At 44.5% G+C, this 20,091-nt stretch overlaps 1 protein-coding gene across 1 annotated transcript in view; it reads left to right on the forward strand.

The window, feature by feature from the left end:
- LOC146860841 (uncharacterized) overlaps positions 1 to 20,091 on the forward strand; it is a 915,295-nt gene that overhangs the window by 128,831 nt on the left and 766,373 nt on the right. The window contains exon 7 of the mRNA XM_085646176.1: positions 19,448 to 19,664. Within this exon, the coding sequence (XP_085502302.1) occupies positions 19,448 to 19,664 (217 nt within the window). The remainder of the gene's footprint in view (positions 1 to 19,447; positions 19,665 to 20,091) is intronic.

The raw sequence follows: 20,091 nt of genomic DNA on the forward strand, positions 1-20,091 counted from the left end.
AATGTTTGAAAATTAAATTTTTCAATTTATTATAAGAATAAAACTTTAATTTTCTTAAAGGGGGTTGACAATATATTTGATTTCGCAATATATGAATGAATTGGGCATTTTTTATCCCATGAACCACAGTCTGTGCAAAGAAACAACATTATGAATCTATGACTCTGGTTAAGCATAAGTGTGTTATGTATGGAAATGTGATGGTTTCAGAGTAGACAAATCGAAGTGATGCGCTGCACAGTGCAGGCTTGGCTTTCCTTCGCGTGGGAAGGCATTCCATTGTGGGAGCAGTGGTATACACATGCATCCACCCAAGTATTTGACACCAATCACAGACTGACCTTGCATAGACTTCAAAGGAGTTGACCATTCAAATGCTGGGCTGCTGTGGGTCTGGATGTAAAAGTTTTTTCAAAGAGGAATAAAACAGCTCCATGGCCTCACACTGATTCTTATGGTTCCAGGTCTTGAAGAGGCACATACCAAAACATCATACTGCAATAGGCCTACATTATGGGTCAGCTATACATTATGTGCAGACAATCAGCCACGTTCCCTAACATATGTGATTATTTCTATGTGGAACATGCATCTTGGATCTGCACACACTAGTTAGCTCACAATTGATTTAGACTCCGCAAAGGTAGTTGTTTTTAGCAGGAACATACTCTTTGAAGGGATATGGAACCTTCAGCGTGACATCACCATCTTGATGAGTGATATCATAGACATACCAATGAGTGGGACAGTAATTGTAATTAGCTCAGATAAAAAAAATTCTCAAAATAGCCTGTTTATGGTTTCATGATAGAGTTCATTGAGCACATGAGCATGTCTGAAATGATCACATGGGGTGTATGTGTCTTCCAAGGCAATCATATTACAGAGACAGGTATCCAACGTCACTCCAGATGAAGGCCAGCTGTGAGAACAACAATGTATACACTTTGCACATAATGAAGCATGCCACCAATTTGTATCCCTTGTGGGTGAGGGTTTTATGAAAAACCTAAGGTTGTTTCCAGGTGAAGGGACAAGACGTCCCTGGCTTCAATCAGGTCGGCTCCTTTATTTCTATAAATAATTCTGACTGTGGAGGGTGGCCCCAGCCCACGTCCTCTCTCCCCCCCACCTTTTTTTGTAGACACTTTGCACATAGACAATCCACATACATAATGTTGTAATTAATAGTTCACCATTAGTATGTACACTTTAAATTCATTATAATCTTCATTGGGAATATCTACAAAACCCTCTGAAAACTCAAATGTAATTACTCAGGTTAAATATGTCAGTACATTACATGCACAGCATAAAAGAGTGTTTGCTAAATTTTATTTCAAGATTCAGCAATATTACTACTTAAATACCGTACATAGCAACTGGTCCAGCAACCTCAAGGCCCAGATGCACAAACAAGTCTGCCTCATACGACACAACATCCACCGAGCGGTGCAGCAGTTGATGGACGAAGCTTTCCACCCTGCTTACTAGGAGCACATGCTTGTGTATCGTCACACACCGTGCTTGTCTCTCCATCAAGTGGCTAGGCCTCGGCACCAGCACCAAGCATTTGAGGGAAGTAGTCCACTATTAACCAAATCTGTATGAATGTAGGCACTTTTCGCCTGGTGCTGTGATGGTTTCTGGCTAGTCTAACTGGGATCTTGCTAATCAGGACCCCAGTCTCTGTGCTTTCTCCCTTAAATTGGCTATGGTGAGTACTCAGGTACACCTCAGATTGGCTACTGTTACCCTTATAAGTCCCTAGTATATGGTACTAAGGTCCCCAGGGCATAGGTACACCAGGAGTCTCCCATGGGCTGTGGCATGTATTATGCCACCCATGAGAGACCACTCAAATTGTGACTATGAGCCTGCCATTACAGCCCGTGTAAGCTGGTGCATGCACCACTTACGACAGATATAGATGTCCCTATATCTGAGGTCATTGCACTTTGCCATTCTACCAGGTAGCAAGGTCTGATAGTCAGCACTCTACCAGGTAGCATGAGCTGATAGTCCACTCTCTATCAGACAGCACGGTCTGAGAATCGTCACTCTACCAGGTGCGATTGGTCTGAAAGTCGGCAATCTACCAGGTAGCATGGCTGGATAGTTGACACTACCAGGTAGCATGATACATTAGTCTGCCTTCTGTCAGGTAGCATAATCTAGGAGTCTGTACTCTACTAGGTAGCTGATCCGATAATCTGCAGTTTTCCTAGTAATAGGATCCTATAGTCCACTCTCCAGAAGATAGGAAGAGCCTATCATTCACACTTTACCAGGTAGCATCATCCCATAGTCAGCACCATACCAAGTAGCATGATCTGATAGTCTGCACTCTACCAGATAACAGGATCTGATAGTGCACACTTTACCAGGTAGAATGATCTGATAATTGCCATTCTACCAGGTGGCATGGTCTGGTACTCTGCACTCTACCAGGTAACATGATCTCATATTCTACACTCTACATGGTGGCATGATCTGATTATTGCCACTCTATCAACTAGCACGATCAGATAGTCTCTACTCTACCAGGTAGCTGATCCGATAATCTGAACTCTACAAGGTAACAGGATCCGATAATCCACACTCTACAAGGTAGCAGGAGCCTATTGTCCACACTGTACCAGGTAGCATGTTCTGATAATCTGCACTTTCGAGAGTCACATTATCCCATAGTCGGAACTCTACCAAGTACCATGTTCTTATAGTCTGCATTCTAGGTATCATAATCTGAAAGTTTACATTCTACCAGGTTGCATGATCTGATAGTCCACACTCTACTAATAAGATGGCCGCCGTGCTGGAGCTCTCCAAAGAAGCTCCGGGGCTAGGGATCACTCGATTGTGAATATCCCTGTCCATGCCCCCCATCCACCCTTTTTAGGTCTCGCCTGAGCCAGCGCATACGTTGCTCTGCGAGACATTTAGTATACAGGATTTCAAAGTGCTACCTCGCTGGCCTAAAGCTTGCGTTCACGCGAGCGTGCACAAGCGCAGCCGACATCTGCCTCCCTTCCAGCGTGCTCACTGCTGCACGCGCACCACTCGCGATGACTTTCGCTACTCTCGCTTTGATCACGATCGCGATCACTTTCGCTTCACGCCCACGCGGTCGTTACTTTTACGGCCGCGCGGCCAATGCTTCTTAAATATTACATCTTTTAAATAGGAATACATGTGTTGCAAACAGAACTACATAATATTGCTGTAGCATACACTCAAATCAATAATTCAGAGTGATAAAGTTGTTGGAATGTATGATAAATATAATTCGTTGAACTGACGTTATTCACCTGAAATACAGGTCTTGCAGTCACTTAGTGGTAAAGGTCCAAAGCCTAAATGACAGTGGTTTCTCAATTTGTGCTCAGTAGCAGTACCATAGCACCCACTCAGTCACTCCTTGTGCATTTTAGAGATGCCTTATCCCTGACTTGCAGATAGTACCTGGTTAACTTGAACTCGTAGGATATTATTAGACGGGTGAAATCAAAGCCAATTGTTGCAAGAAAGGGTTTATGCTACTTAACAATATCCTGTGATTCTAAATCGGAGAGTAAAATTCATAATTCAAACTTTACATTATAACTCAGAATGATACGTGCAAAACAGTTATATTCTACAAATATATGTATCCAAGCCACTTGGCGTCAAATACTACTATGGTGAAATAAAGGCGTCTAACTACCTGTAGGCTACTTGCAGACACTGAGCGTCCGAACATCAGCCTAACTTCAATTGTCTGTAATGTTAGTACTTGCGGGTCGGATAACAACCAATCGCAATTTACAGCTTACTTTGAGAGTCTGCTTGGTAGTGGAAAGTAATGCTGATGTATAAAGTGAACTGTGATTGGAGCACCCGTGAAACCTCAGCCAATCCTAGTGCTCCGCACAGGATTCCAACGTGACTACACAGTGTAGTGTGGAAGTTACTATTGAGGCAGCGCTGCTTTTATCCAAGACATCCTCTTACAGTCGGTGCTAGCCCGGCTAGTTTGGAGTGGGATCAGCTTGCTTGATGGCCACCTGGGGTGAATTCATTGTAGTTCAGTCGATGGCACCCTGTGTCAGCCCGGGCAAGCCTAACCAGGCATCTGTAGCCTTGGGCTGGGGAGAGGGAGCATTGCTGAGCCTCGGTGGTCAGAGTAAGAGATATTTGGACTCTGTACAGGGTCCAGTAGAATTACGGAGGGTGTTCTTCACTGGGGAAGCACTGTAGGCTGCTGCACAGTTCCTACGCCTTAGTCCACTACACATCGCTATACATGCCCAAAGCAGTCTGGGGTTGGTTGGCAGCTCGATAAAAGGCACATGCGACATTTTTAGTATTTACTGAAACAGAATGTACCCTGGTCACCTCGAACTCTGCTGGCTTAAGTGTAGAGCATATCAAACCGCATGTTAAACTTTGTGAAATGAAAGAGTGGGCAGGCCCCATTTCTTGTGCCAGCCAAAACGATATAAGCAGGGATTTAGGTTGCCCGAGTAACATATTTTAGAATGGACATTGAAACGGGTCCCTACCCCATGCCCTATATTCATGTCCTTAACGTCACTGGGAAAACACTGACTATGTCTGCACAATGAATGTAAACAAGCATTGGCATAGCTAATAGGTCTCGCTTTTGAGACCTTATAAGTATTTAGTTATGCAGCACAATATCCTTGGTGCAACAACATCAACTGTTGCATGGCTAAACACTTATAAGGTCCCAAAAGCGAGACCTATTGGCTATGCCAATGCTTGTTTTTCTTTTGATGCGTTTTCAGTTTATCACTCTTTGAAGTGCCGCATAACTAGTTCACACAATGTCTCTAAGTTAAGCCTAACTGCTTTGTGCCAAGCAACCAGAGGGTTAAGCACAGGCTAATTTGTGGCTTGCTGTGACATCACCCTTACATAAATTGTGGTTGCTGCACGAGTAAGAATTAACCCCTCCAACCACACCCTTACATAAATTGTGGTTGCAGCACGTGTAGGAATTAAACACTCCCCCAACCAGTAGCCTAATTTACAACAGCTATGTGATTATTGGATTCCAGCCAATACTGCAAAACCAGCGATGGTGGTATTTTGCAACAGGCTTGAATACATTTTCAGTTATAGCATATGCTCGAGGGGGCACCCAGTTGTTCATGACGAAATGCATAGAAATGGGCAATATACAGTCAGCCATTCTACTTGTTCTGAGAAGTCCTCTATAGAACAGCATTGGGGCAACTCATGGGAATAGGCAGGATAAAGGCCCGCCATTCTCCCAGATGTCAGCCCAAGAGAAGCAGGGATCAACCAGTAGTAACTAGGGACCAGTTGGGAAGTGGCAGAGGAGCAACCTAAGAAATCAAGAGACACCACAATGACAATGGTCCGTGGGTTCGCCATGGAGCAGTGATGTGATGACCTAAGGAAAACAGACAGGCTCAAGGAAATCAACAGACGCACACTATCAATGGGCCTATGTAGGTCCACTCTACAACTGTGACCCACACTCCCCCTGCGGATAGAGAGGTCGCAGTTGAAGTATTTGGGAATCTGTATAAATAGACACCCGGACTCGCACTACAGGGCAAACTTGGAATGCTTGCTTAACCGTTTGGAGCAAGATGTGAGGCACTGGCAATCACTGCCGCTCTCCCTGCTGGGGAAGGCAGCGATGTTTAAAATGGTGGCATCCCGTGGTTACCTATATATACTGGGATAACCCAGAATAGCCGTGGGAGTCTTGTGTAGGTCTAAATATGAACGGTGTGTTGCCAAATATTATGAGATTGCACAAGTGAGAGTGCTGCACAACTGGGCATATGCGGACTGGAAAGATCCGGCATTTAGATAAAATAGAATGGGAATGGGGACAAACAGTTACTTGTACTCACTATACGGGGGCAATTTGGCACCTGAGGTGTGTCTGATGACAGAAACGGTGGTAAGGATTTGGAATAAACCAACCAGGGAAATGTGATGAAATCTCTAGTTAACTCCTAACACACCCCTCTGGGAAGGCTCGAGGATGCGGCCAGTGGTGTCCTTGCAGGGCTTTAAAGGTTGGGACGGAAAAGGCATATTCACAGTGGTGGATGTGTGGGACGTGGATGGGGTGGTTCCCTTCTCCCATCTCAAAATAGAATGTAAGAAACCCAGTGGCTGCACCATTCCAGGTTGCTGCACACCCTCAGGGAATGGATATCCCAGAAGGAAGAAACACATGAAGATTTCTCTCTAGAAATCAGGCTTTTGGATGGGCGGGTAGAACAGAAGATGATTTCAAGGATGTTTAACACACAGGCCCCTCTGCTGAGGCTACAGGCAAAGTGGGAACAAGGTGAAGGAGAGTCAGAGGAGTATGACTGGTGGGAAGCATTAGAGTTCCCTGCGATGGCGGCAATAAAAGCGAGTTTTAGGTTGATCCAACTCAAAGTCCTGCATAGGACATACTACATTCGTACCCTGCTCCAAAAGATTAGGAAGACGGGGGTTGCATCCTGCCTGTGGGTTGTGGTTTAAAAGGTTTAAAATGCACTTTCCTACATACACTGTGGATTTGCCCCATATTCGACCCTTCTGGGGAGAATCATTAGAGAAAGTGACTGGGTTGCCTTTGAAACTACAGCCCTAGTTGGTGCTACTGGGCATTTGGGGCTTGACGGACTATTCTAGATATTGAAATTGTTGGTAAACATGGGTTAAATGGTGTCAAAAGGGGACATTGCACCGATATGGAGGCCCAGTATTCTCCCGAGTACCCGACTGGGTATTGGGATGGGGAGTCGAATTCTGCAGAATAACGGAAAGGGAAGTCTACAAGGGGAGAGGGTGCATGAGCAAACATGATAAGATATGGGGGGGGGAGCAGGACAAGGGTATTGGGGGGTGTGTGACAAGGGAGTGGGTTAAGAGGGGGGAGTAGAGCGCACTCACCTTCTACTTATTGGACGGACCCAGGAAGGATAGTAATGCCGTTGAGCATATAGAACTTTGTGATGCTGAGTGTACTGGGGGAAACCGAGGATGTACGGATGGTGGGAGTGAATATTATGTTTTCTTTCATATATTGTACTGGAAACCAATAATAAAAAATAAAAACTAATTAAAAAAAAAAACTGTGGTCCAGGATTTCATGGGGTACCATTGGTGCTTCGGTGCTGCATCCCAAGGGAGACAGAAAAGTCACACACTAAACACGTAAATGGGTCTACCCAGGAGAAGGAGTTAGGAAAGCTAGACTAGAAAGAGTCAACAGGAGCATTAAGCTGATTGGGGGAGGCGGGAGGTCTGGGGCTACCTAGTTACCATATTATTGAGCATTTGAAGTGGTCTCAGGAGTGGTGATGGATCTGTGCTGAGCAATAGGTGCCACTATAGGCCCTTTTTGAGCACACATACACGAATAGTCCTGAGGGAGAAACTGAATTACCTCTCAAAGGATGATAACTAGTTGCAGAAGAGTGGTTAGTTTGAAGGGTGTAGGGCAGTGGTTCTGGTCCATGGTTAGTTCTACACCCTAACAAGCCCAAACAGGAAAAACGTCTTTGGGAATATGAATTTCATCTCTCCGCCCTTCACCTGGATACCTGGTCTGGATGCCCTATGAGGGCGGATTAAAAAGAGAGGATAGACCCGATAGGGGGCGGGGAGAGGAGCACAGATGACATGAACTGCCTGCTGGCCAATCCGAGGAAGGCAGAGAAAGCGTGGCGCATTCATGACTCAGTAGGATTTATGTTTCCTCACCTAGAACCCTTTGGATGGTCGTCTGATCAATAACAACATATTAAGCAGAAAGCTTTTAGCTAATATTTTGGAACCACTGAGTGAAAGCAGTATCATTCTCTGGGCTGCATTCAGAGGAAAGAAACACAATAGTGATATTAAGTATTTGACATACCGCTCCCATACTAGGTCACACTTTACACTTCTTTTGGGTTCCAGACCTTTTACCATTTCTGCCTAAGAACATTTTCAGGATTTCCACTGCTTGACCAGCTTCGACTCTGGAGCACCAGGAGCGTGAGCTTACCTTTATCTAACAAGATACATCCTTACGTCACTGTCATGTAGGCATTGAGGCCTGGAGAACTCAAGCCTTCCTAGGAAGTACCGAAGGGATGTATATAGAACCAGACTAGATTACAGTTGTTTACAAGTAGTATGTGGAGGAGAGATCTTTTCTTCATAGTTTGGAGTGGAGTTGGGGGATCTAGGCCTACCATTATTGATGGCAGATAGCATGCTACCTGATGTTAAGAGTGTTTACGAATCAAACGTAAATGTTTCAGTTATAAGTGTGACTATTATACTCCGCGGAACTCTACATAAATGTGCCTGAATGCACCATGCATCCTGTTTTATTCCTTGTTCACACGCTTATTTTGCACTCTGTTAATCTTCATTCTTCGCATCTTTTTAGGCCTGCAGGGCCACATGCATCATTGTAAATTGCGGTCGCAAAGGGGCAGATTCGCAGAATCTGTCCCTTTGCGACCCCAATTTTTGCATTTGGGATGCATCATCCCAAATGAAAACATTGCTATTTAAGTAATCACTAAAATTACGATTACTTAAATTGAAATTGCATTTAGGGAATCGCAAATTGCGATTCTCTAAATGCAATGCAACAACCCCCCAAAAAAATTGTGATTTCGCAATAAGAAACACAAATTACCATCAATTCAAAGTTGTATTTTTCAAAGTTCTATGTTGTACACATACATGTTCTTGGGGCATGTGCGTGTGCAACATGTGTTGAAATTGCAATTTCAGGGGTGCATCAGGATGTCCTTTTGGCACCCTTGCACCCTTGAAATTGCATGCGCAATTTGCGAGTACCTATTTGGTACTCGTAAATTGCCCCTGCAATTCCCATTATTTCATATGGGCCTCTAGGCCCATAGAAATGAATGGGAAGCAATTCCGTATTTGCGAATCGCTATTTGTGAGTCGCAAATAAGGAATGTGTAGGAATCTGATTTTCTTTTGCGATTCCTACATGCAGAAGCATTTGCGATTCCTAAATTGCAATTTCTTAAAAATCGCTATTTAGGAATCGCAAATGCACAGTTTGATGCATGTGGCCCGTAGGTTGTGCTTGTAAAACTCCAATATATATAATAAGCTCATGAAAAAAAGCAAGCAGCCTGATAAACTAAATTCACAGCACAATATTTGGTGACGTTGACAGTCCCCCAAAAGTTGGGTTTTATGAGAACTGCTTCTGCAGTAGAATAATTAAGGATCCCTGCTCACTCTTCTCTCCTTACGAATGGCTGGTCTCAGCTGTTATGAGAGCCCTGGACAATCTTTCATTGGACTGTTTAACAAAAAAGGAGCACTAGGAAGTGCTGATTTACGACAGTGAGATTGAGTGTGAGTGAGAATGAGTGAGAGTGAGTAAAAGTGGTAAGTATTTTACTGAACAATAAGTGGGAATGACTGAATCAAAGTGAGAGTAAAAGTGACTCAAAATCAATATGAGTGAAAATGTGTGAGTGAATGAGAAGGTATGAGTCAGAGTTAGAGTGAATGTAAGTGTGAAGGAACTAGTTAGAGTGAGTGAGTGAGATTGAATGAAAATATGTGAGAATAGCGGAAAGTGAGTCTGAGTGAGAAAGTATGAGTTGTAATAGGAGAGAGTGTGATTGCAAATGACCGACAATGAATGAGTGAAAATAAGGGTGAGTGCAAGAGGGTGAGTGACAATAAATGAGTGAATGTGAGTAGGAATTAGTGAGTCTTAGTAAGTGAGAATGAGTGTGAGTGCTGTTACTTCCACTACTCTTAGCATTTTGGTGAGTGAGTGAATGTAAGTAAGCATGAATGAGAATGCGGTGCTGTGCTTGTGAGTCTGCCTTTGGCCTTGCATGCTCAAAGTGCTTCTTCTCTTATAAGGACACTCATGGCAAAATGCTACAGCTGCCATACTAGAGGCATTTCTTAGTATGAGAGGCACCCATGACAAATTACTGGTGTGACATACTGGATGTAAACCTTGGCATAACGGTCCCCCATAGCAAAATGGCACTGGCATCCTTGAGGTCATTCTTGGCTTAGGAGTACCTATGGACAAGTGTTGGCACTGGCATATTGTAGGGAATTCTTGTCATGTGGGCACTCGTGGCAGGATGCTTGTATTGATACTGATAGGAATAGAAAGTCTGGCTTGCTGTTACGGAGAAGGTCCCCGATTTTAATGGCATGTGTGCTGAGTAAAGGGTGTTGAGAAGCATGGTGTGGTGCCGGGTGACTGCAGTGACAGGAGTGGTGGCATGTGTCGAGCGAGCAGAGTGTCTTTGCTGTTTAGAGGTGGGGGGCTGGTTGGACTAGGGTTCTTGGCACTGAGTATGGCCCAGGAATGGACAGAGGCAGACGGCCTTGAGACATGCCAGCTGAGCAATTGCACTGCGGCCGCCATTAAGTAGGTCCTGGGAGGAGATGCACAAAGGGGTGTGGGAGCAGTGGGCAGGACTATCATTGCGGGAAGAGAGGCATGTCAGGAGAGCAGATAAGGTGTGAAGGGAGACAGAAAGAGGCACAGGAGAGTGGTGGGAGTGCAGGGAGCCTAAGGTGAGCACAAGTGGAAAAGATTGGAAGAAGGAAATGGGCACGGCAGTTGGAGTAGCAAAAAAGGAAAGTGACAGAAACAGGCTGAAGCAGGCCCATAAAAGGCAAAAAAGGTGACTTTGTAGGCCTGAGAGGCTGGCAACAGGGGAGAAAGAAGCACAGAGAGAGAAGGGAGAGAAGGGAGAAAGAGAATGAAGAGAAAAAGTGGCAGAAAAGGTAGCAAAATATATGTAAACAGAAGACAAAAGGCACAGAGTGGGCGAGAAGAGACAAGAAGAGGGCAGAAAGAAAGGAGAAGGAGGAGGAGAGAGAGCCGTGTCAGAGAGGCGTGGAACCGTCAGGCGAGAAGACAGGTCTGAAAGGGCCTTGACTGGTCATAGGACTGGTCCAGGTAATAAGTCTAGGGCTGGTCCTAGGCACCTGCTCAATAGGGGCTGTGCCGCGTCTGCCAATAAGTAGATCCTGGGGGATGGGGGGGAGGTGAAAGTGATGGGCAGGATTATTATCACAGGAAGAGAGTTGCAGCAGGAGAACAGTTAAGGAGCGGGGGAGGGTGGCAGAGGCTTGGGATGGGTTGCAGGGAGTGTGACGTGAGCACGAGGGGTGAAAGGCTTGAAGCAGGAAACAAGCGCAGCGGCGTGAGCAGTAAAAAAGGAAAGTTGCAGAAAGAGGCTGAGAAAAGGCAAACTAATGGCAAAGTAGCCCAGGGAAGCACAGAGAGTGAAAGAGAGTGAATGTAGAAAGAGATCAAAGTGAGAAAGTGGCACAAAAGGTTGCAAAACGGATAGATAACGGAAGAGAAAGGCACAAGAGTGGGCGAAAAGAGACAAGAGAAGGGCACAGAGAAAGGAGGAAAGAGAAAGCAGCAGCAGAGAGCCATGGAAGCCTCAGGTGAAGAATCAGATCCGTAAAGGCCTTTACTGGTTGTAGGACTGGTCCAGGTAAGTCTGGGAATGGGCCTAGGCACCTGTTGAATGCAGGGACATCTTAAGGATTTTGGGGCCCTGGGCCAAACATATTTTGGGGGCCCCTGTTCAGAACAGCTTTGAATGTATGATCTGATTTGATCCCCTGTTTCCCACGCAGTTTCTGCTTCCTCAGCTGGGTTAGCGATCCAGTTTGCATCATAGGCATTAGCCTATATATTCCCGATGTAAACGGATGCGCACAGCTGACCGCAGTAGGTTTTGAATACTTTTTAAATTGTATATGTGTGGCTGAATTACTCTGTATTTTTTAACAATTTCTCCTACCTACGGGCACTTGCACTTTACTTGATTCTTCTTCGCTTTTCCTCCAGTCATGGTCCACCGTGGCTAATAAGCCGATTGTGCGGAGAGCTGGGGCTACTATCGGGCTCCTCACTTCCGCCCACGCAGTTTCCGCTTCCTCAGCTGCATTAGCAATCCAGTTTGCATCATAGGCATTAGCCTATATATTCCCGATGCAAACGGACGTGAGCAGTGGACGCGCGCCGCTGGCGTGCCGATGGTGCACCAAAGGCAAGCCCGGAGGCGTCCCAGAGGCGTCCGGCGCCGGCCATGCTGCCCAGGTCCCCTCCGGTGAGTTTCTTCCACTATATTACAATAGGGAAAAACTGCTTAGCCTTAGGCGACTACCATTTTGTCAGTGTACAGCGGCTGATCCGAGCTTGGAGGTAGACTTTCGATGCAATAACTGCAACTGGTCTCCCCGCCAGCCCAGGAAACTCACACCCAAGATCCTCCCACACAACAATAAGTGTAAAAACAATAGGAAATCAGAGGACTTAAAGGCCACTCCTTTAAATTGTCGCTGTTGAACCACACATTTATGACCTACTTTTAGACGAACAGCCTGATCTTTTATTTCTCACTGAGACCTGGCTGTCTGAAGCCTTCAACCCTACTATCACCTCGGCCATCCCTACGGGTTATAAAATCCTTAGGAGGGACCGAGTGGGAAGTGGGGCGGTGTCGCCATAATTTACAATAAAAAACTAGACTGCTCTCCCTTCGATGGAAAACATTGAGGGCGCAGAGTCCTTAGGCTTCCACTGTACTTAATTCCCCTTTCATAGCATAACTGTTTTTCTGATTTACAGACCTCCCGGTGCAATTGGAAATTGTATTACTATGCTTAATACAGCCACCCCCTCCTTGGCCATAAAATACAACAACTGCCTTATTCTGGGAGAATTCAATATACATATGGACAATGGAAAAGACCCTAAAACTATTTCCTTGTTGGAGACGCTGCAGGCCTGCAACATGTTTCCATCCATGAGAAGGGCCATACCCTAGACCAAATCTTTCACAACTTTGACATATCAGTAAGCCTACCGCTTCCCATTACCTGGTCTGACCACCTCCTATTAAAATCTGTCATTCCCAACTCTGCCACAGCCCCTCGGGCTAACACAGGGCAGAGGGTCCCTAATTAAAGGACGTTCCATAAAATATCCATCCCGATGTTAGCGGACTCCCTCGGTCGTTCCTCACCGGAGCTGTCTGGCTGTCCGGCTCGGACACCCTTTCAATAGATTCATGGCTCCGAACCAATATTGGTGCAGCGGTACCAGTTGTTTCCCGCTCCTCAAAGAGGTCGGCCCCACCAGCTCCATGGTTTAACGATTCCCTCAGATCTAACAAAAGAAATTGTAGAAAAATGGAACGGAAATGGCGTAAATCCTATCTATCTGAGGACAGGAAGGTGTATAAACACACCTCAAAAGCTCATTACATTCTCGTGAAAGCAGCCAAGAAAAACTTCTTTCAAACCAAGATAGAAAATGCCCAAAATAAGAGTAAAGAAATCTTTAGCATAGTTAAATCCTTTACCACCCCGAAAGCCGTCACAAAGGAAAGGCCATGCACGGAAGAATGGTCTAGGCAAATAGCTCAAATCTTCCACTAAAAGATCTCTGTGACCCAACAAGCCTTCACTAACATCTCAGAGGAAGAAATGACCTTCTCCCTTAGTTCTAATAGAAAATTTCACCTCTTGGAACCTCCCTCTTTACTAGCTTTCCTTGCGTTTCAGCTTGAAGAGTCACTGACCCTCCTCCAAAGCATTAGGTCTGGCTCTCCTACCGACCCATGTCCAGCGAATATCCTGAACCTATTTGCTCCCACCATAAACCCCACGGTAAATCAGCTCTTCAATTCTTCCTTTTCCTCAGGCAACATGCCAAAATCATGGAAGAATGCTAAGATTCTTCCACTGATAAAAAAGGCTAATGCCAAACCAACAGACCCTGCTAACTACAGGCCAATCTCCTTTCTTCCGGCCCTCTCCAAAGTATTAGAGCAGCATGTAAACAAGGCCCTCCAAAAACACACTGAAGATGGGAAGCTCCTTCATGAGTCCCAATCCGGTTTTAGGGCTAATTACAGTATGGAATCCGCTCTGCTAGAAGTGACTGGAATTCTCAAGGGTAAGCTGGACCAGGGAGGCAAGGCTGTTCTGATACTGCTCGATCTGTCTGCAGCCTTTGATACAGTCCCACATGAGAGACTCCTGGAGAGACTTGCTAACATCGGCCTGGGGGGGGACCACCTTAACATGGATGTCATCCTTCTTGGCAAATAGATCTCAGGACATCTGGCTCCCCCCTTTCTCATCCCTGGTTCCCACCATGAATGTAGGTGTCCCTCAGGGTTCCGTTCTCCGTCCTACCCTTTTTAATATATATCTATCACCCCATGCATTTCTGGTAGAGGAAGAGGGCGCCAAAATTGTTTCCGTTGCTGATGACACTCAGCTGTTTATTACATGTGAAAAAGAACTGACTTTGACGGGGCAATGATTAGGTCTTGCCTCAAATTGTTTTTTAACTGGCTTAAGATCAATCAGCTAACTGCTATCCTGACAAAACTGAAGTTGTTTTCTTTGGTGATCCAGAAACGCCTGATTGGAGCTCTTGTTGGCCAAAAGATCTGCTGCCCCCGCCCGCGGAAAAGGAGAAAGTAAAATACTTAGGAATTGTCATAGACAAGACACTCTCCATGCGCTTTCAAATCCAAAATATAACTGGCGCTTGCTTTGGCATACTCCGGATGCTAAATAAATTCATGCCACTGTTTCTGCTTGAGAGCAGAAAGATCGTGGTGCAGGCTCTGGTGACATCAAAGCTTTACTATGTCAACAGCTTGTTCCTCGGTCTTCCCAAATCCCTTATCCAGCCCCTACAAGTTGTACAAAACGCGGCGGCCAGAGCCATCCTGAGACCTAAACCCAGATCTAGTATGACCCCTATTCTTAAGTCTATACACTGGCTCCGCATAAAAGAACGGATCCACTTCAGAGCGATGACCATCTTCTTTAAAGCTTTCCACGGCTTAGGAGCCAGCTACCTAAATAAGCGCGTTAATCACTACACAACATCTAGACCCCTAAGATCTTTCAATGCCAATCTGGCCATCATGCCTAAAACAGGAGTCAGATCCCTTGGCTTTCTAGGCGCAAAATTGTGGAATAGACTCTCTGAGTATCTGAGACTAACCACAGGCCTACTCTCTTTCAGGACGAACTTAAAAACCTGGCTTTTTAATAAATGATGGGTCTTTTACGCACGTTTTTCTCCCGCTGTCACACACCAGGACACTCTAGTTTGAGTAGCTGCACACTTTATTAAATACATTATTTCATTTCATTTAATTAGGTCCCTGACAGGGCAAAGGGACACCCGTCCAAATTCTAGGAGCCTTATTTATGAGGCCGTACTTCACTTTTATGCCGCCAGTGCGTCACTTTTCGTGACGCAGCGTAAAAAATGTGCCATGTTGAGCCCTATTAACACTGTGACACATCTAGGAAGATGCGTCACTTTGTAAACGCCTGCACCACATTATACCTGTGCCAGGTATAATGTGCGCAGGGTGGGTGTTCTCCCACAAAAAGCCTCATAGAAGTGGTGCATTGAAATCTATGAGAACTCAGTACCACTTCTAGGATACCATTGCGTCAATATCAGCAGGCGTAAGACTGATGCAGGCCCTTTCACATGGGGATTGCCCCCATGTGAAAGGACACATTGCTGGAGTTGTTTCATTTTTCAGACACATCCCAGCAATGCATCACTTTTGCGCCTACAGATACGTCAGAAATACTGACGTATCTGTAACTCCTTGCAACATGATGCGACATACAGTAAATATGATGCATCCATCATGTCGCAAGGAGGGCGCACTAAGAAGTGACGCATCCCTGTTTTCACACAGCAATGCATTACTTCTCATAAATAAGGCCCTAAATGTGTTTACATCTAATATTCAGGGATAGTTATGTGTGTTTTCAATATTGTAACACAGCAGCAGCTCACCAATATTACTGCAAATATTCTATGTGATGCCCTCCCATTTCTTATATGTCAGGCCTTATATTAATCTAAAAGAAACTTTGTTTATGTATACTGCATGAAACATAAACACCACATTTTCTGCAAAATGGCTGTACTAGACTCTCACACATCAGGTACATAAAAAATTAATTAAAGGAAAACAGTATTTAAAACAATCAGAAAGATTCAAGGTCATTGGGGCAAAACTCTTGAGAACGGAGCTGACTCTGTCAGGGGGCCATCTGACAGGCTGGGGCCCTGGGCCAGAGACCACTTTGCCCATGCATTAAAACGTCTCTGGCTGAATGGGGTTGCACCACAGCTGCCATTAAGTAGATCCTGGGAGGAGGAGAAGGGGAGAGGAGTGCTGGGTGGTAGGCTGTGCTATCAGTGCAGGAAGGGAGGCATGGCATTAGAGCAGGTAAGGAGCAGGGGGAGGCAGGAAGAGGCGCTGGAGTGGGGGTGCGGGGAGCACGAGGTGAGCACAAGCGGAGTAGAACGAATGTGCAGCAGGAAATGGGTGCAGCGGACTAAGCAGGTAAAAAGTAAAGTGACAGAAAGAGACAGAAAGAGGCAGGGAAAAGGCATAAAGTGGCAAAATAGCCCAGAGAGGCTGAAAACGGGGAAGGAAAAAACAACAGATTGAAAGAGAGCAAAGGGAGAAAAAGAGCTAAGAAAGAAAGTTGCACAAAAGGTGGCAAAAAGGATGGAACATGAAAGAAAAAGAGCTGCGGAAGTCTCAGGCGAGGAGTCGGGTACAAAAAGCATTTGATTGGTCAGAGGTCCAGGTAAGTCTGGGGATGGCCTTAGTCACCTCTTCTTGTGGTGGTAAATTGCTTCTACTGCTGCTCTTTCACTAATTAAGACCCAATCTGCCCAAAACTGTGGCAGCGACTTGTTTGAAATTGGCATTTGGATTTCTCATTGTATGTGATAAGGCCCCTTCAACAGCAGGCCCTACTGTCTGATTAGATAAACAGTACCACTTCCTTGAGGTGCTTTCCATGTATTACACCATCCGTTCACACCAGGGGGCAGAAACCTACAACACAACACTTCAATATACATAGGTAGAACCCTGTATTGAGTAACCTTTAGTTGACAACCGTATAATTTAACTGAACTATTAAAACCACACGTTTCTCTACTCCAGGCTTCTCCAATGAGTAGCTTGTAAGCTACGAGTAGCTCTCCAGCTACCTGTAAGTAACTCTGGTGTGTACCCCAGTCTTCTAAATAAGAAACTTTCTCTGGTTGAATTACGATATGTATTCCTAAATTGTGTATATTGTGTATTCAAGACAAAAATGTATACATTTTTAGAACTCCTGAGCTGATGTTTATATAAAAATTGTAGAATTTCTAAAACATATTTAAAGCTGATTTGAGAGTGGTAATTTATATGGGGAGACGTATTACTATTATCATTACTTTAGTGCGGGGGGCATTGCAGCTGTGGCTGTTTTGTATTGCCCATCTAAAGGCATTCCAAATCGACAAAGCCTTTTTTACATCACTGCTGGCATCTCTTTCTAATGCACTGATGTGCTGAAGTGATAACTGCTAGTCATTTTACATATATTGCCCACTAACGTAAACTTGTCTCATGTGGTCACTATTTCAACAATATGAGCCTCATTTATGAGATTTTACCGTAGGGCAGCGCCGCATGCCTCCAGTAAAAGGGCAGGAAAGCGCTGTATCTATGAGAATGTCCTTTTTCCCTGCACCGGTGCACAAGGGGCTGCCGTGCACCAACGTAGGCACCTAAAGGGTGCCTGCGTTGAGGGGATGTTTGTTTTTGTGCAGGAAAACAATCACAATAGGCTTTTTCCTTTGTCTATGTGTGCTGGAAAAACAATGAGAAATAAAGATATTTCTCCTTGTTGTGACTCCCTTACGCCTCCCCTGGGAAGGCATAAGGTTTTGGCGCTGCCTCAGATTTACGATTTCTCGTAAATCTGGGGCAGTGTCAAAATTCCATGGATGTTGCTGGGAACGCCCCCAGCATCACCCATTGCATGCCCCTTTAACGCAGAAAACTGCTTTAAAGGGGACAATATTTACGAGGCATCATTAAGCAAAAAAAGTGGCTTAGTGCTGCCTGGTAAATATGGAGCAGGCTCCTGCACCACGGAACGTCACAAAAAGTGACGTTCAGACGGCGCAAGACGTATTAGTAGCTCCTAATAAATTTAATTGAACACAAAAAGCTCTAATTACACAAAACACTGGAGACACCAGCTACTCACAACCCATCCAGTTAGCTCTTTTATCACATCCACTTTGCATTATTGCCTAGTCCTCCTCTTTGGTAATGAAATGCGTCACCGCATTAAGCCATTTGGTAACCTTTTGTGGGTTACATGGGAATAAACATTAATATAATAAAGGTAACAAAGAAAAGTGTTCTGTTTCAAGCGGTAAAAATTGTTTGTTTTCACATTGTGTATGAAAGATATATGCGTTTTATTCTCATATTACAAAAGTACAAAACTTTGTATAGTTTGCTTTCCAAAGTATTCTGGTTTCAAAATGTCTCCACTTTTAGTTCCTTCGATTATCATTTCCGTTTCTTCTATTCCATAGTCTCTATCTGAAAGTTTTGCTTATAATGGACCGATTTCGCAGTTTTCTTGTGTTTTTTTCTCTAAGTACACCGCATCCAACATCATCATCCATTGGAAGGAAAGCTTTTCTCTTCCCAAAACCAATGCTCATGAAATTCTAAAACTAACTGTTGACGTTATCTTCAAACCTCCATAATATGAAGTGTGAAACTGCACCAGTTCAATGTAATCTTTAGACTTCTAAGATTCGAAGCCTAAAACCGGGTAAGTTGGTGAGCCGCCACCCAGCATTCAGGGATGTAGATGCATGCTTTCCATCCAAAGAATGAGAATATTGCATGCTGTGAGGTTAGAAAAAACAAATACATACAAAAGAGAAATTGGCCATTTATTGAGCAAAAGGATCAGGAAAGGATCAGGAAAGAAGAAGAATTAAGCCTTGAAGAAGAGGTTGATTCAGCAAAACATGTGTGACATTGTTGTGACATCAATTGTGATCCAATTGCCTACAGATGAACAGGCTGTTGGACTGTGAGATGGCCTGTGATTGAATGGAAGTACTGTAATAGGGGACACTAAATGCGTTCATAAGCGAATGAAATAGAAGTGAAATAACTTTGAAATCAGTAATACTCTGGAAAGCGAACTATATAAGGTCATTTGGAACTGATGAAAACAATATAAAGTGGAGCTTTTAATGGTTTTTATGATAAAACTGTTGATTACATTTGTAATATGGAAATAGAAATCATGTGAAAACTATCAGTTTTTACTCCGAAAGCAAAACCCTTTTCCTTTTGATTGAATGCATATATCAGTTGGGTTTGTGGCATTCTCTGGGTGGAGATGCGCAGGGCCATGAAAAGTTAAATACATCCACATTATTCTGATGTTTATTATATATGGGGTGTAGTAAGTTAACATACAAATCTATACAAATCCAGTTTAACAACATACATATTCAAACAAGTATTTTTTTCAACAGATCTCTGCTTGTGAGAAGATTCTGGGAGGCAGCGCATTTCTTGACTGCATTGAACGTCTTGACATCAGCCCGTATATCTCTGCTTGCGTTGAAGATCTATGCCACTGTCTGGCGTCACCAATCTCTACGTGCCTGTGCAGCACAGTTGAAGAATATGTGAGAGCCTGCTTTGACGCTGGTGGGAAACCTGAAAACTGGAGGACTCCAGATCTGTGTTGTAAGTATCTTAGGGGCATATCATCAAGGCCAGGTGATAATTATCGCTCAGCACTCTTAGCGTGAGGATAATTATCACTGGCCAACGCTGAATTTTATCGCTGAGATAGCGTGCTATCAGCAACGCTTATCTCCAAAGCGATAAAATTCAACGCGCTAGCTGCCAACTGTACGATTATCGCTGGAAATCCAGCGATAATCGCACAACTTTTGGCGAAAGCTTGCTGATAGGGTAAGGCAGACTTAGCCATGATATCCACCTTCCATAGGATATCATGGCTAAGTCCGTTGAAAAGCAGGCGTAAGGAAAGTAGCGATAACCTCGGTTATCGCTACTTTTCTTGTCGCTCTGCAGGTTAGCGTGTGGCTAGATAATAGGAGAAATGTTGCTTAGCGACATTTCTCCCGTTATCTTGGGGTGGAACACC

This window comes from Triturus cristatus, chromosome 3_1, assembly GCF_964204655.1.
Source record: "Triturus cristatus chromosome 3_1, aTriCri1.1, whole genome shotgun sequence".
Lineage (NCBI taxonomy): Eukaryota > Metazoa > Chordata > Amphibia > Caudata > Salamandridae > Triturus > Triturus cristatus.